The sequence below is a fragment of the Pimephales promelas genome, chromosome 8 (genome assembly GCF_988280905.1).
Source record: "Pimephales promelas chromosome 8, fPimPro1.hap1.1, whole genome shotgun sequence".
In the NCBI taxonomy this organism is placed as follows: Eukaryota; Metazoa; Chordata; class Actinopteri; order Cypriniformes; family Leuciscidae; genus Pimephales; species Pimephales promelas.
The window spans coordinates 1,382,559-1,400,124 of NC_142776.1; the positions used below are offsets into that span (position 1 = coordinate 1,382,559).

Genomic DNA, 17,566 nt, shown 5'->3' on the forward strand with positions numbered 1-17,566 from the left:
TTTGTTGTCGAGGTTTCCTGCCTTCCTGACGCGTTTCTCACGTTCAGTCGTCCGTCCGACCGTATGAACTTTTGCTTCAAACAAGTGTTTTAGTAGATCATCGATGTTTTAACATTTTGAATTAGCATCTTTTTTATATTCCGTTTCCATGTTTTGAATTTTTTTTTTTGAAAGTGTACAACAGACAATCGAAAGAACACTTATGATCAAGTTATTTGTTGCAAGTTAGTTTATTTATTTCGTTGTGTCATTTTTAAAGTGTCTATACATTTTATATCATGCCCACAAATTTGTTCCCCTCGTCTTAGTAAATAATTTGTTCTCTTGTTTTGATTTAACTGAAATGAGGGAATGAATTAATGAGTAAAATCGAGCACACAATATAAAGTCCCCCTGTGGTGTAAATCCAGCTTTTAATGTTATGTGTGTGTGTTTTTAATACGCTTTAAGACACACATGTGTAAGTTGATAAGTGGACAGCATTGCTGAGCATTTCCTCCTTAAAACTGCAGTGAACCAAAGACAGTCTCAAAAACACGCTCACAATCCACCTTGTAACCAATCAGATCAACGTATGATCGTCAACCAGTGGATGAGTGAGTGGAGGTGGGGCTCATTTGCATATTCATAGAACCGTGCATACTAAATGAGGCAAGGGTGTCGAGTTACATTCAAGATATTTTAGGGCATGAATATTTTTTTTTCAGTGAACAAATGCTTAAATGTTTTATTGGTGATCAAACATTATATGAAGAATCTGTTGTGTTGGAGGGTAAAGCAAGTTATGTAATCGGATTACTTTTTAAAGTAGCGAGTAAATGAACTTTTCTTGAATGTATTAAGCAATGTCTGACCTTCAATGATCCAGTTGAACCCAAGGGGGTAATCCATCGACCGGGAGCTGACATCTTGTAGCAGAACTTCACTTGCGTTAGCATTCCCATTGACTCCCATTCATTTTGGCGTCACTTTGACAGCGGATAACTTTACATCTGAGTCGTTTGAAGACCCCATTTGTCCTTTATTTATTTCTAAAGAAACACGACAATGTATAAATAGCTCCATTACCTTGTAGCTTATGTTATGGCCCCGTAGAAGCAGTTTTAGTGAAAGTAGGCTAACGATTGCGTCATACCCACGCGACTCTCTGTCGCAGAGAGAGATTACCGTATGGACATGAGAAGAAGCTCGCGCGCAATCGGCGAAACGTGGAGGCAAAATGACAAAATAATCAATCAGAATACCTAGCAGAATTGTCTCCTTCTCCTCGCTCATGGACAGCTCCTATTCACACTCTCCGCCTCTGCATGTTTCAGAAGGGAATGATTCAGATTTCTCATACCACAGCACTAGAAGACAGACGGGTCACTCACGTCTGTTTGAGTCTGCGCGTCAGGGACGGAAGTGCTAAAAATCGCCAAAAACGGGCTTCATTCGTCTCAATGGAGTTTCAATTAGATCGCTCTGTCCAATTTCTTTTACTGTCTATGGTTGAACCATACTAGGCGAAAATATCTTTAGTCAAGCGCTGGTTCAGCTGAAGGGTTAGTTTGAGTGGCGCCCTCTACTGTACAAGAGTGAGCTTGCATTTCCTTCAGCCTGAGGTTTTTTCATTTCACTTTTGGTCTGAAAGGGCATTAACATCTGCTTAAAGTACAACTTTTTTCGCTATTCTCATTAAAAACAAAGCAGAATAAGTAAACTAATGCATTACTTTCCATTAAAAGGTAACTTGTAACGCTTTTAGGTAGTATTGCAATATTGTAACACTTTTTTTTTAAAACTTCTCCGACACTGTTCACACACATCTATTGATTTTTTAAAAAAATTTTTTTTTGCTGAATTACCTTATTTATTTTCTATTCCGTGGCGGAAACAAGCTTGCATTAAATGCGTGACATCCAGTGAGTGAAAAACAAACAAAAAACTGCAAATCAAACACTAGTAGATGATGCGTCTGTGCTGTGAATGAAGGAGCGACACACACTGCTGAAAGAAACTTTATTTGCAGGATATTCACAAGTGCCACTGATATCCTGCTTTACTCAGATTCAGTTTCTGTTTAATTCAGATTATCTGACCTGCTTAAATATCACCACATTTCAACATTTGTGCACACATCTGACGAGGTGGTGTGTTGATCCGGTTCTGTGTGCAAGAAAACGACAGAAATCCCCCCAAACCTTTAGGGAAGTACTGTTTGTGGAGAACTAGTCCATGAGAAACTGACATTGAGTGATTGTTTATTTACAGGGGGGCGTATGTCTAAGAAGAAATAAAAACCGTGTGATACTGTGGTGAGATTCTGTTGTGCTTGCGACCGATTATTCGTAACTCTTAATGTTTGTTCACACCAACAACAATAACTATAACGATGAAGACGGTTCTAAATATAAATAATATGGTTCTAGCTGTGGGGTGATACAGAGAAACCACATCCACAGCTAAAACTAGTAGCCTAACTAACATCGTCTCTATTAAAGGCAAGTAATTAGTTAGTTTTTAGTTGAAGGATTTCAATTGAAATTTGATTACTTAAAGTTTCAAAAGTTATTCAGTCAAAGGCAATGAGTTTTTATTTTATTTTATTTGTTTAACATTAAAACACAGACGACACCAGGAATATTAGGTTCCTGTCACTTTAAGAGCGAAGCCATGGATCTAATACAGGTTGACGCTCGAAAAATGTGAATACAGTGCAAAAGTTTGTTTATTTCAGTAATTCAACTTAAAAAGTGAAACTAATATATTATATAGACTCATTACATGCAAAGTGAGATATTTCAAACCTTTATTGTTATAATGTGATGATTATGGTTTACAGCTTATGAAAACAACAAATTCAAAATTAGAATATTGTGAAAAGGTTTTCATATCTGTAAGACATAATCATCAAAATTATAACAAATAAAGGTTTGAAATATCTCACTTTGCATGTAATGAGTCTATATAATATATCAGTTTCACCTTTTAAGTTGAATTACTGAAATAAAGGAACTTTTGCACGATAGGGATGGGCAACGATTAATCGCGATTAATCGCATCCAAAATAAAAGTTTGTGTTTACATAATATATGTGTGTGTAGTGTGTATAATTAATTTGTATATATAAATACGCACACATGCATGTATATACTTAATAAATATGTGCATGTATATATTTTATATATATTTATTTACAATTAATATTATATATAAATTTGATATATTAATAACACATTTTTCTTAAATATATACATGCATGTGTGGGTATTTATATATACAAATTAATTATACACACTACACACACATATATTATGTAAACACAAACTTTTATTTTAGATGCGATTAATCGTTGCCCATCCCTACACGATATTATAATTTTTCGAGTGTCACCTGTATACTGATACTCATTCACTGATACTCATACTCATGTGTTTACTAACTAGCGTACTCGCATATTTGGACACTGTTGTCCGTTCAAGCACAAGGGGACGTGAAACGGAGCTCATTTAAGTATTCGCACGCTTTCTGAGACGCGGCTTTCTGCGCGCACTAAACGTCCAGCGTAACGGTTTGAGTTCCTTTGCGCTTGAATATTTTAACTGTCGAAGCTTAAAAGTTCACGACGATGCGCCGCTGGCTCGTCGAGTGTCCCGAGCATCGTTAACGTTCACAACGTTGCATTGTTGGAACTCGTAACAAATGTTACCGATTGAGTTTCATCTGGTTTTCACTCTCATTTGGCGCTTGGCAAGTGTTGATTTCCGTTCAAAAACATATAGTTATGATTATAGTTATGGCTCTTGGTGTGAACGGACCTTTATGGTTTCCACCCACGTCTGCTCTTCTGGTCCTCCGGACTGCAACGAAGCGCGAGTTTTACATGCTGCAGAATCTCAGTCTTTTACTGCTCCAGTGAACAAATCCAAACGCATTAACATATTCATCAAATGGACTTAACAGGGTTATGACGGAGCGTGAGGGGGCGGTCACATGACTGTGCACTGAGTGGCTCCGCAGCAGTCTTTGATGAGGGCCGCGCTGCTCCGGCTCAGGGACGGCTTGTTCGCGGGAGCTTCAGATGTTCGTGGTTTCGGAGCTCCTGTGGTGGACAGAAGAGCCAATCAGAGATGAACAGAGACGGGTCAGGGGTCACAGGAGTCTTTTCTGTGTTGCTGCGTTCACGCCATGTCAGAGATTTGCGTTCAAATCCGTATTAAAGGATTAGTTCACTTTAAAAAAACTTTTGCTGATAATTTACTCACCCCCATGTCATCCAAGATGTCCATGTCTTTCTTTCTTCAGTCGAAAAGAAATTAAGGTTTTTGATGAAAACATTCTAGGATTTTCTCCATATAATGGACTTTAATGGGGTCCAAACGGAAAGTTTCAGTGCAAACTGTTCAAAGGGCTTTAAATGATTCCGGACAATGAATAAGGGTCTTATGCAAATCTTTTTCCGAGTCAACTCGTTCATTTCGTTCTTTGAATCAACCAAATGACTCGGAAAAAGATTCATTCATTTTGATGAACGACTTCGAACAGGAGAGTCACGAACGTGCATCACAGAACAGAGCAAGGCGAGCATTTTAGCTTATAAAACTTAAACTTTGCTAATTATTTATTAAATGAGCGATCGTTTCGCTTGATAAGACCCTTATTCATCGTCTGGAGTCATTTAAAGCCCTTTGAACAGTTTGCACTGAAACTCTCTTTTGGACCTTGAACCGTTTGGACCCCATTGAAGTCCATTATATGGAGAAAATCCTGGAATGTTTTCATCAAAAACCTTCATTTCTTTTCGACTGAAGAAAGAAAGACATGGACATCTTGGATGACATGGGGGTGAGTAAACTATCAGCAAAAGTTTGTTTTAAAGTGAACTTCTCCTTTAATGGTAACACTACAATAAGGTCCATTAGTTAATATATGAACTAACAATGAGCAATACATTTTTTATTGTATTTGTTAATATTAGTTAATAAAAATACAGCCGTTCCTGTTAGTCCACAGTGCGTTAACTAATGTCAACAATAAAGTATTAGTGAATGTTAAAATTAACATTAACAAAGATTAACTAGAAAAAAAAAGTTTGATGACACAAACTTTAAGTTGGCTTGAGAAAGCCAGACCAGAGCGTTTGAAGAATCTTGAAGTTTGAATGAAGTTTTAAAGATGGAATTAGAAAGAAAGAAAGAAAGATGGATAGATTAGTTAGAAAGAAAGAAAGAAAGATAGATAGATAGATAGATAGATAGATAGATAGATAGATAGATAGATAGATAGATGTTTTTGGCAAGAAGCTAACATGATTAGCATGTAGCTAGCTTGATGTTAATATGATTAGCATGTATTTAAGATGATTAGCATGTTGTTAGCGTGATTAGCATGTTGCTAGCATCATAATAGCATGATTAGCATGTTGCACTAAAAACACTAGTGTGACGACTTTCATGATGACTTTAAGAAAGGTCTCAGATTTCTCATAGTGAAATAAACATTTATGTGTCCCGTCTCATGAGCGAACTCTTACTCTGTATCCCGCTGAGCTTCTGTCGGAGGAACTCGGCCATCTCTTTATCCTCCTCCTGCTCCCTGTTACACACACACACACACACACACACACGAAACTCAGTCTGAAGAACTACGTGTGACCATGTGTCTCCAATAAAAGCTGTGATGTATCACACCTCACAATTAGGTGATGTATTAACTAACATAAACTAACAATACATTTGTTACAGTATTGATTAATCTGTGTTAATGTTAGTTAATAAAAATCTAGATGTTCATTGTTTGTTCATGTTAGTTCACGGTGCATTAACTAATGTTAACAAATACAATCTTTGAATTTAATAATGTATTAGTAAATGTTGAAATTAATATTAACTAAGGTTTATAAATGCTGACGGAAGTTTTGTTCATTCTTAGTTCATGTAACTAATAAACCTTATTGTAAAGTGTTATTGTATTTAATCTTATTAACCCTAAAACCGTACTCTGGACAAATGTGGGCAAAATAGTTTTGATTTAATTTGATCTGAGCGGCACAAGATTTGGCTACTTTTCCTAAGTTTGCCTCTTGAACACAATTTTTTTTTTTTTTTTGACTCAATTCTACAATGTTAAGTGGGTGAAAAAAAAACTCCTTAATCTTGTATTTGAGTCAAAAATGGGCACCCATAGAAATGAATTAGAAAAACTGTATTCTAAAATAAGCCAAAATAAGACACCAGGTGACAGCAAAGTCACTTCATCTTTAGGTTTTAGCTCTAAGAATGATATTTTAATGTAGTTAAAAATTTTTGAAAAATAAAACATAAAAATAAGCATAATTTACATAGAAAATATGGTACTTCTTGAAGTAAATAAATTCGAAAATACCCCCAAAATAAAAAAAAAACACCACAAATGGATAGAAAAAACATTATCGAAGACGGTGATATAACATTTATAATAAATAAAAATTAGGATCACACCTGAGTCCTCTGTGCCCACATTTGTCCTCAATTACAGGATTAAGGGCTATAAAGTGAATACGGTTTGAGGGCTACATATTGTAGTATTGTAGATTAGTGCACACTTAGAAAGAAAAGATAAGAAACAAACAAACGTCAATATACTGATTTAAACTATTTCACATAATTTTGAAGAAATAACTCAAGATCCAGTTCTCAAAGTTAATGTTAAAGATGGCTTAATTCTTTCATGTTTAACACCGTTATATCAGTTATTTTCTACCGATCAGATGATATTAAAAGAAAATGAATTGAAACTGAATCTGTGAAGTGTAGTCACAGCTGTCCTGACCTCCGCCGCTCGACCTCTGCGTCCTCCACCAGGAAGTCTCTCTTCTGCACCAGCTGATGGATCTCCACCAGTAACGTCTCCTCTCTCCGGCGCTGCTGCTTCGTCTTCTCTGCGTCTGTGTGTTCAGGTGAGTGTGTGTTACATGATGCCACAAACGACCTTGTAACCAATCAGATCAACATGTGATCGTCAAACAGTGGATCTCAGAGTGAGTGAGTGGAGGCGGGGCTCATTTGCATATCCATAGAGCAGTGTATACTAAATGAGTTAAGGGTGTCACGTTACATTCAAGATAATTTTAGACATGAAGATTTTTTTTTTTCAATAAACAAATGCTTAAACGTCATTTTGAGGATCAAAGAGGAGTTTTAAGGGATAAAATTGACTACAGATGACTATAAATATATATTTTTTTATTCTTGATTATAAATATTAACGGAACGTTCAATTGTGTCATTTTGCAAACATTATGGGAAGGTAGTTTTGAATGTTCTCCGAAACTAGTACTAACATTGAATAAAGGATTAGTCGTTTCATTTACGATGTACTGGAAGATCTTTTGTCCATAACCTTGCTAGACTGTTCTCTGTCCGCTGGGTCTCGTTTGCTGGATTTACACTCAGATAGACATGCAAAGTTTGACTTTGTGCTTAATTACACAAATCATCAGAATAAATTCATAAAAGTTTATACTACGGTGTATTTTCAGTAGATTTGTAAACTGTAGTTGACGGAAACACGTTCTCTTCAGTCACCTGGCACTGTCACGATCTTCCTCAGCTCCTGTTTCAGGCTCATGATGTCTTTGCAGAGCTGAACATCGTCCATCCTGAGAAGAACACCAGAATCTCAGCGTTTGGTTCAAATCAAATACACACACACAGGAAACTCACTCAGTCTGAAGAACTACGTGTGACCATTGAGATACTCACATGAATCTGAGTTCGGACTCGCGTCTCACCAGAACCTCCCGCAGGCGCTGAATACGAGCCATTTCTGCCTCGATCTCGTCTGGAGTCATGGAGCTTTCAGCCATCGACACGTCCATTTGGCCTAGGGTGCAAACAGATGGAGAGTGTGTGTGTGTGTGTGACATATATATGGGATTTTTATTTCTCTGCCCCCATCTGAGAGTACCGTCCCACATATGGGATTTAGAATGTTCAATAAAAATTAAATTGAAATGATTATTCAAAAAAAAAAAAAATGAAAAGACACTATAATGAAATTTCCACTATAGAGAACAATTTTGCCACTAAAATGAATCCCTATTAAATTTATGAATCTGCCATTTTATTCTGAAAATGTCCCACAAGTTCACCTGCTCGTATCAGGTTGACAGACAGCTCGAGCTTGACCTTAATAATAATAACTCAAATGAGTAATAAAAGAACAGCAATAATATTACATTAAATCTTCCATTTAGAACTCCATGTGTTATTTCCAACACAGGATGTTAAACACAACAATCATTGAGATTATAGCTTTAATAACATTATGAATTAATATTTAATATTTTGATTTTTTTTTCCTTCAAATTATTTTTGTCTATACAGTTTTTTTAATATATTTGGCAACTAGCTGAAATAGTTCAACTTTGAAGTATTTTGTTAATATTTTATTTAGTTTGTTTATAATAATTCAACATAAATGTTTATGGTTGGAGTATCACTGTTAATAATCTTGAAAGGGTACAAAAATAGACAGACAAAAGGGTGACCCTTAAAAACACGAGAGGCCAGCAGTGTTATTGAAAACTGATTTTTTTTTTCTTTTGATACAAATGTGTAACAAAAAATAATCATAACTGATAGCATCAGCATAAATGTCGCGTCTAACAGCAATGCTATCAAATCAAATATTAAACCTAATTTCGCACTGACAATAAATCTAATATCAATGACTGAATAAAATATTATCTGATAGAAACGCTAATGCACGTCTGATAATAATATTGAAATCATTTATCTACCTAATAATTAATATCACATGGACGATAACACTAATGTCACGTCTGATAATGACAAGACAGCGAAACCACATCTGATAATAAGACTATATGATATCTGATGATAATAATAACAACATTGTTATTTGCACCTTTGTCTCTGCTCCGGTTCGTCTCGCGCATGGCGCCGTACGTCTTCATCGTCCCGTCGCTCTCGGAAAGCGCTTTCTTCAGTTCCATGGTCAATGTTGATGTCCCAGATGTGGGATTTCTCCGATTTCTTTGATTTCGTCTCTGTAATCACGCTGATCTGCGCGCATCGAACAACATCCTGAGTCCTGACAGAATAAAGCTCCGTGACGTCACCGTGATGAGAGATGCAGAGCGCATGCGCACAAGGGACGACGGGCTGACAAAACACTGGACAAATAACGCTACTCTGCGTGAACATTATTAAATGGCATGATACAATAATCACATTAAATGCTAATGTTAATATATAAAACCTTTGGAAATGATTGATGTATTATAATAAAGCCTGTTATTTTATAACTTTGTTTTATTGTTAACATATAATTTCATTCAACAATACACAATAATAATTCTCCCCATGTGTGATTCATTAATTTCAATTAAAAAAGATATTTACAGTTTGCTAAAAACAGTTTTCCATCCCATACAACAATCTGTAAAACCTATTAAATACATTTTAATAATTTCATTCCACTGGACTTGCTGTAGATTGACAAGTGATGTGCAAAACAAATGAAATCAAAAGACTAAAAGTATTAAGAAAGCGTGTAGTTTGAACAAAGGAATTAGCTGCTTATTACAGAAATAACTGCATACAGGTGAAATTCAATTTACAGAAAACCTTTTCACAATATTCTAATAATCATCACAATTATAACAAATAAAGGCTTGAAATATCTCACTTTGCATGTAATGAGTCTGTATAATATATTAGTTTCACCTTTTAAGTTGAATTACTGAAATAAATGAACTTTTGCACCATATTCTAATTTTTCGAGTTTCAGTCATACCCAGCAAACAAATTAAGGTTCTGTGAACGTTAGTATTTGGTTCCCAGAACGTTCCTAGAACCTTCCCTTAAGGTTAAGGGAACGTTCCAACTTCCCAAAACATTCTCCTTACGTTATAAAAATGGAACCTAAAAATAACCTAAATGGAACGTTCCTATAATGTTCTTGTTTGGTTACCAAAAAAAAAAAAAAAAAACCTCATGGGACCATTCGAGAACGTTAGGGGAACGTTCTGTGTTTGCTGGGTATAAGCATACTAAATTAAAGATTATATTAGTAAGGTAGGAGCATTCAAAGCAATTAATAAAAAGAAAATTTGCAAACCTCAGACGCACATACAATAAATATTAGTACAATAACTAAATGTATGTCCCAGGAACCGTTTGTGAATCATAAAATGAAGACAAACAAAACTAACGTAATAAATTAATACAATTAAGGCGATTGGTTTGATCAACAGAAACTCAAAATATCATGGTTCTTTACAATGTACAAATAAATATCAGCACTAAATTTATGTCCCGGGAATCGTGTTTGAATGACGGAGACAAAACTAATATAAGGAGAAATTAAATATTTAAAAAAGCAACCTCAAAAAAGCAGGATTGGCTCTCCAGCTAGTTTGGACTGGTCACAAATAATCTTTTCCACATCTTCTAACGTTTAAAGGTTTCATTCTCCGCCGCTCTTCCCTGAGACGGGTGGTTCTGGTCCGCGCGGGCCGGCTCTGATCAAGTCCAGCGCTGGCGTGACGGTCCCGTCTCCGCTCCGCTGGGAGAAGCAGAGGAACCAGGCCCAGACGAACACGCAGCAGCCGGAGAACATCGTGCGGATCAGCGCCGGGACCAGGGAGAAGTTCAGGAACTGTGAAGAGCACTGACATGAGAACACACACACACACACACACACACTGACCTATTCTCAGAGCTCAAGGGACAAAAGCTGTCCCTTCCGAGAGATATGCAAAAGTATTGTAACGCATTACTTTCCATAAAAAGTAACTAAATAGTTACTTTTTTTCTATATTGTAATGCATTACTTTTAAAAGTAACTTTCCCCAACACTGGTTAGGTTAACAAAAGATGGAAGATGTGATTCTTTGTTTTGTCAATTTCAAATATCAACAACGTTTCTCAGAAATCGCTTTACTGCACCTTTAAATGTGAGAAAGTGTTGTGAGTGCGATTTATTTACCTGCATGAACGGCCAGTACATCAGCCCGGTCTGCACAGAGAAACAAACACAGGTGTGTGACACACTATCCTCAGAGCCGTATAAATGACACCCGCTGTGAGACTCACCTTGTACGTGTTGAGGAATTTGTCCTTCCAGTCCTGCAGGACCTCATCTCTGCCCTCCATGAAACTCACACCTGCTCAATGACATCATCACAACACATACTTCACGTCATAAGACCTGTCAGTCAGGCCATGACATCATCACTACGCACCTCAGGTTACACCTCACATCATTTGGCCCAAGACCTGTCAGTCAGTCACCTGTGTGTGCTCACCTGTGTAGAAGGCGCTGATGGCGAGCGGCGCGGCGAGCGTCTGGTCCAGCACGAGCTTCTGCATCACCGCTCGCAACGCGTTACCGGGGAAGCGTCGCTCCAGGAACCGCATCCAGAAGAAATTGAAGTTGCCGTGAAAGCTGAACGCGACCACGGCCACATTTCTCGTGTGAGTCCAGTCCACCTGTTCTTTACGCGAGAAGCGCTGGTGCACGAGATCGCCGCCCGCGAACAGGCACCCGTACAGGGTCACATTGGTCGCCCACGGGAAGCGTCTGACAGGCGTTAACAGCGCGTCGCGCATCTCAGCTGCGGCCTTTCATTAATAACAACACTGATCCATGAACAGTTGAGATGACATTTGGATTGATCCTCAGCGCTGTTACAAGATCCTTATAGTTATAAAAACTCTAAAGTACTGTGTGTGTGTGTGTGTGTGCCTGTTTGACAGTCTTCAGTGGGAAGGGCAAACGAGAGCGTGATACGCGCATGCGCAGAACCACCACATCGCCACGCCCACTCAACAGAAAGCGAGTAAACCGGGCTGCAAAGTTTCTTTTATTTTTATCATGATTTTTATTGCTTATTTAATGATTTATTCTTGTGTACAATACAAGACCGCGAACAACCAATAGCATAAGACACAAGCACTAGGATGAACACAAACTAACTAACAAGCAAGGAGCAATAATCAAGGCAAACGATTAGCAGACAAAGACCATAATAGAAAATAGAGGACCAAAAATAGAGGAACATGAAGTTTGAGACCTTACATTACTTTTTAAAAATAAAACCACTAATAAATGCCGGGTCTTTACCATCAACTATTCCTTAATTCATTCTTGACATTGACATAGACAAGTTAATATTTGTTATTTCGATTTTCGTTTTAAGTACTTTATATTTTTAATTAACTATTTTTTAAAATAAACAATTAGAAAGCATAGCACATTTGTTTACTTGAAAGTTATTTGAAATACAATTTATTTTATATTGGTGTAATAATGGTGTATTCATTGCTTCAATAAGCTCATTGTTTCCGCCGTAAATTATTACATTGTTTAAATGAATACATTTTTTGTTAGCTAACTGTGATTTTTATATGTACATTTCTGAAATACATAACTTAGACAGTTTCCTCTGATCACGGATCTCTCTAAACTGTAATATGGACTCATGCATTTTCTGTAAAGCTGCTTTGAAACGACGTGTATTTTGAAAAGCGCTATACAAAAGAAATGAATTGTATTCATGTAAAAATAACCATGAAGTGTTAAAACTGTTATTTATTTATTTTAATTTTACAGTCTATATTTCTGTAAATATTCAGGTGCTCTCTTCGTTTCGGAGTCACACTTGTTATCTTCCCGGTCAAAAGTGACCGGACACCTAAAAATTAAATTTCCTCCATCCCAGTAAAACCAATGCAATTTATTTTTGTTCTATAATATTTATTCTTTGTAATTTAGTATTTGGAGACAATTCGATTGAATTTATTAATATTTATGCAATATTTATGGTCTATTTTTGCCATGGACAAATATATATATTTTTCTATATATTTTTTTTTCAAAAATTATCAATGCAGTATTTTAGTTTAATATAGAGTCTATGCCTTCAAAATAAATATATGTTTGGAAGAAAATTAGCACCATCTGGTTACAGTATAGAGAAAAAGCGTAGAATCATGGTGTAACCACTAGATGGCATGTACAGCTCGAGAAGCCTAGATGTGAATTCCCCAGATGTTTATGAACACATTTTTTTTTGGTGGATTTGAATATATTGTTGAAACAATGTCAAAAGCGATTTTTTATTAAAAAATGTTAAAAAAAATTTAATTAAAAATTTGTGAATTTTTGTGTTTTTGTCTAATCCTCTTTTATTTCCTATGGGGGTCATTTTTGACCGATGTTTTTGACCAAAGACCACAAGTGTGACTATTTTTTAGACCACTTAGCATGCTCGGATCATGACCTCATTTTTTTTTTTTTTTTTTTTTTTGGTATTCACATACATAATGCCATAAAAGTCACCAAGTTTCATAACATTCCGATGAAGCTGTGATTTTTAGAAATTCAAAACAGAAAATTTTTCGGTCAGAAACGACCGAAGAGCATCTGAGGGTTAATTATGTATGGGATGCAAATGAAAAGGACTGAGCATAACGAGTTTTTTTATGGGCCTGTTTATTTATTTATTAGTTTTATTTTAGTTTTTGCTGTCCATTTACAGGTATGAATCATATTCACGAGGCATCAATGTTCTGATGAAACATTTAACAAACAGGGCCGAACTCATCCGTGTGTCCCGTCATGCCCCGGTGCATTGTGGTCGCTGTCAGGGGCGCATGCGCACAGCGGAGCTCCATCTTTCCATCCCGAGCGCAGAAGAGCAGCGGATGTGTTGATGCTTGTGGACGTCTTGTTTTTATTTTTAAACGCTCAGAGTCGATGTGAAACAAACCCGAGCGGACTCTTCCTCCGTTATTATCCTCATGGGAGCTTCCAGCGGACATAAACGATGCGTGTGGCGGGTGTTATGAGGTAGATCGAGCCGCTGCTGCTGTGCTTCGGCCGCGGCGACACATTTGAGTGTAAATCCGCTAAAAGAGTGTTTCCGGCCCGCACGCGAGCAGGTACGTTTGTGTACGTGGGATTGTACGTTTGTTGCGCGTGTGTTGTTTAGGTTAGCAGTTAGCTGTGTGTATATATGTGTGTGTATGTGTGCGCGCGCGTGCGTGTGTGCGCTCGCTCGCTCGGATTCACCCGCAGCCATAATGAGCCCAGAGCTTCATCCCGAACCGAACCGAGCCTGTGCTGAGCCGCGATCCGACCTCTGATGCTCTTCGACATCATCTCGGGCTAGCTTTAGCCTTAGCTGTGGGCCAGCTGCTCGTTTATCTGCTCTGGGTTAGTGTTGTCATGAGTCAATGCTGAAATAAGTGATTGTGAGTGTGGTGTTTGTCGTTGTACAAGCACACAAGTGTGTGAGCAGGACGTTTGCTGTTACATCTCTGTCAGTATATCTTCAAGAGAGAGTCTGATCACATCTGAAACTCACATTATTTTACTGTCAGTGCAACTGTCACTCATATATCAGCGTGGTTGCAGTGATTAACACAGGATTTACAGATATCAATCGGTGGATAAACCTGAATGCCGAGATGGGAATCGTCTTATGTCATGTTAATGACAGGTAGGCAACACCTGAAGTGTGTGTGTGTCTCTCTCTTTCTCACACACACACACACACACACACACCTGATGTGTCTAATACAACACTCATGTAGTGATCAAGACAATCTGTGTCTTTTTTGGCGTACGAATATTTCTGTGCTTTGTGAGCTAATTACGTTGTCATTTTGATGTTGTTTCTGCAGCAAACATAGCCTAGTAGTAAATGACCTCTGACCTCTTTAAGGGTCAGTGCAGGGCAGAACAGCCGGACTCTGTAGCATACTTGTACACTATTAAATGCCATTTTGTAATATAGTTAACTGAGAAAGCAAAGTGTTGAAGGTTTCATGCACTCGGCAGCTTTTCTTAGTGAAGGATCGAATGTTGAATGACAAAATATGATATAAATCATACAGTTGAGTGCGAATACGTCTTGTGTGTATGATCACATTGCCATCTCTGTTGTTGTTGTCATTCAGTTATAGTGTGTTTTGTGCAGATTAGCACCTGATCTATGGGTTTCATTCTGGTCAGAACCTGCTCTGACAGCACGCGTGCAGGTGTGTGTGTGTGTGTGTGTGTGTGCTGCTCATTCAGACCTGTAGTGAGTGAGTGAGTCAGCAACACAGTGACACACACAGCTGCTCGTCTTCTCGAAGTCCAGCGTTGAGGTTTGTGTGATCTGGACTCAGACCTGTTCACACTGCTGATGTTCAGGAGTGAATTCAGATCTCATACTCATACATACGCCTCAGTTCTTGATTCAATCTGCCTGTAGTTTGTGATTCAGATTAGAAAAGATTAAGCTACGCTCACACCGCGAGACTTAGTGCTCAGATCCCAATTTTTTTTTGTATAGCATTTCAATTTGTTGTTTAAACGTGGCCAATATCAGATTCCAGTGTGAACAGATCATGATCCTGACTTGCACGCGCACAAGAACAATAAAAAAGACGTCACACAGGGAACGTTAAAGTAAGTGATTGCCTGTTTATTTATAATGTGATCTGCCGTGGAAGTCAGCGAATGTTTGCGCAGGCAATGTAAAATAACAACGACAAGGATGCGAAAAAGAAGAGCAGAGTTTTTAAACATTGATTCGAGCCCTTCTGTTTTGCTTATTTAATTGAGCTGTGTGTGTGTGTAACACTGACACGTCGCTGTCCTTCACTGATATAGCCCTATTCGCTACGGCTGCACGAACGATATTGAAGAAAAATACGATAACTCATTAAATATTGCGATATTCGATATGCAATAATACGATAATGCTTAAAGTGTGTAAAATAAACCATCTTTAAAGTATAATTAAAGTTATGTTAATCTACATTATCTGTTCACACTTTTGACCGGTAGTGTATATATATATATATATATGCGATATTTCAATAATTTCGATATATTGTGCCGCGCTACTATTCGCACTGGATTAGTATTATCTTGGGACCTTGTGCGATTTTTGAACCCCCCCAACACACACACACACACACACATCTGAATGCTGCATTCGCACGGATAAGCGAAGCCTGTGATTTTGATGTCAATAGGCAATCGCTTGGAAATGTCTGGGTCTGATCTATCATAAACAGAAGAATGTTCTTTACCGCGTTCTGTTATACATGACATCCATCTCCATCTAATCATCTTTTTGGTTTTGCTCTTCTGATGATTTTCAGCTTTATCTTTCTGCAAATTGTATAGTTGGTTGGGTTTTAACGATATGAGTATGACCCAGCGCCCAAAATACTATCAAACGCAGCCTCCGTTCTGCACGAAAGATGGATAAAAAGGCTCACAGGAAACAAAAACCTTGAAAAAAGGACACGATCTCGCCAAATCACTGAGATGCCGATTGGTGTGCGACTAATATTATCACTCTGTGTTTGGAGAAATATGATGGTAAGGAGGCCATTTTTGCAGGGATTTCTACTTTACAAATCACAAACATGGCCGATTCGCACGGGATTAAGATCATAGACGACCTGCAGGTCACCAGGTAATACTAATCCAGTGCGAATAGGGCTTTTCTTTCACATCGGTCCTGATAACATCAGCTATGTAAAAATGTGATTCAAATTTGTGAGTGAGATTTAGGACCACATATGGAAGTGGCACAAATCTGAATTGAAAAGATCAGATTCCATGTGGTTTGTGGTCACTCACACTGTCATGGGAAAAACTGATCCGATTCGCATGTGATTTGGGCCGGTTTTGTCTGAAGCACGTAGCCTTTCGGTTTATTAAGTGCCCTGAATTCATTCAGGATTTCAACACGATAGTGTTCAAATGTCGTTTTGAAATCAATCAACACAGTGTTATTTACTCATGCTGATGCCTTCACATTATAAAGGTCTATATATCTTTCATTAAGGTGGCGCTAATCTGTCCTGACCAATCAGAGCTCACCTGTCCACATGTATGATGCTCAGTTGAGTTCAAAAGATTGGCAAAATTTAGTAAAATGTAATTTATTCCTGTGATCAAAGTTGTATTTTCAGCATAATTACTCCAGTCTTCAGTGTCACATGAAATCAAACCTACACAAATCACTCTGATGATACATTTATGATTATTAATGTCGAATGTGCTGCTTCAGATTTGAGTCGAAACGGTCCACACTAATGGACGATAACATTCTGTCGTCCGTCTCTTTAAATGCTCTAGCGCTTTAAACCAGGAATGATTCTGATTGGCTGTCGGATAAGAAAAATCATTCTGAAAGTGGTTCCAATGATATTGTTTCTATCTTTATAGTTATGGTGTGGACTCGAATTCGGAAGTATATTGATATCGTCCTTTATGTGAATGAGCTTGAAAAAAAATGACTTGTTTAGGATCTTATTTATTTACTAAACCTGGAATATAGAAGCTGGCATGGCTTTAAAAATGAAAAGAAAGAAACTAAGTGACATTTTGTTCCTTTCAGTTGCATTTTGAGAATATGATCACGTTCACAGATTTACTGACTTCATTATTTAAATAAATTATAAATTATTTAATAATTTAAAAAATATAAATAATTTATATTAAATATATAAATTATTTATATATTTTAATTTGAAATCTTTATTTCGAACATAAAAAGAAAGTA

General features: G+C 37.3%; 3 protein-coding genes across 4 annotated transcripts in view; 1 reads left to right on the forward strand and 2 right to left on the reverse strand.

The window, feature by feature from the left end:
* Positions 1-3,848: 3,848 nt before the first annotated feature.
* Positions 3,849-9,106, reverse strand: bmerb1 (bMERB domain containing 1). The gene is made up of 6 exons (XM_039656629.2): positions 8,893-9,106; positions 7,725-7,845; positions 7,548-7,621; positions 6,793-6,907; positions 5,516-5,577; positions 3,849-4,084 (listed from the first exon to the last, which is right to left on the reverse strand). The coding sequence occupies exons 1-6, from the start codon at positions 8,978-8,980 to the stop codon at positions 3,972-3,974; spliced, it is 573 nt and encodes a 190-aa protein (XP_039512563.1). The 5' UTR covers positions 8,981-9,106; the 3' UTR covers positions 3,849-3,971.
* Positions 9,107-10,336: 1,230 nt separating this feature from the next.
* Positions 10,337-11,729, reverse strand: LOC120467985 (mpv17-like protein). The gene is made up of 4 exons (XM_039656625.2): positions 11,297-11,729; positions 11,085-11,155; positions 10,978-11,007; positions 10,337-10,647 (listed from the first exon to the last, which is right to left on the reverse strand). The coding sequence occupies exons 1-4, from the start codon at positions 11,598-11,600 to the stop codon at positions 10,456-10,458; spliced, it is 597 nt and encodes a 198-aa protein (XP_039512559.2). The 5' UTR covers positions 11,601-11,729; the 3' UTR covers positions 10,337-10,455.
* A 1,910-nt stretch (positions 11,730-13,639) lies between these two features.
* Positions 13,640-17,566, forward strand: part of mbd5 (methyl-CpG binding domain protein 5) — a 32,796-nt gene continuing 28,869 nt past the window's right edge. The window contains exon 1 of one of the 2 annotated variants that reach the window (XM_039656531.2): positions 13,640-13,934. The gene's annotated coding sequence lies outside the window, so the exon portion shown is untranslated. Of the gene's footprint in view, positions 13,935-14,404; positions 14,495-17,566 lie in introns of those variants that run through there. The other variant, XM_039656532.2, reaches the window with a different exon arrangement.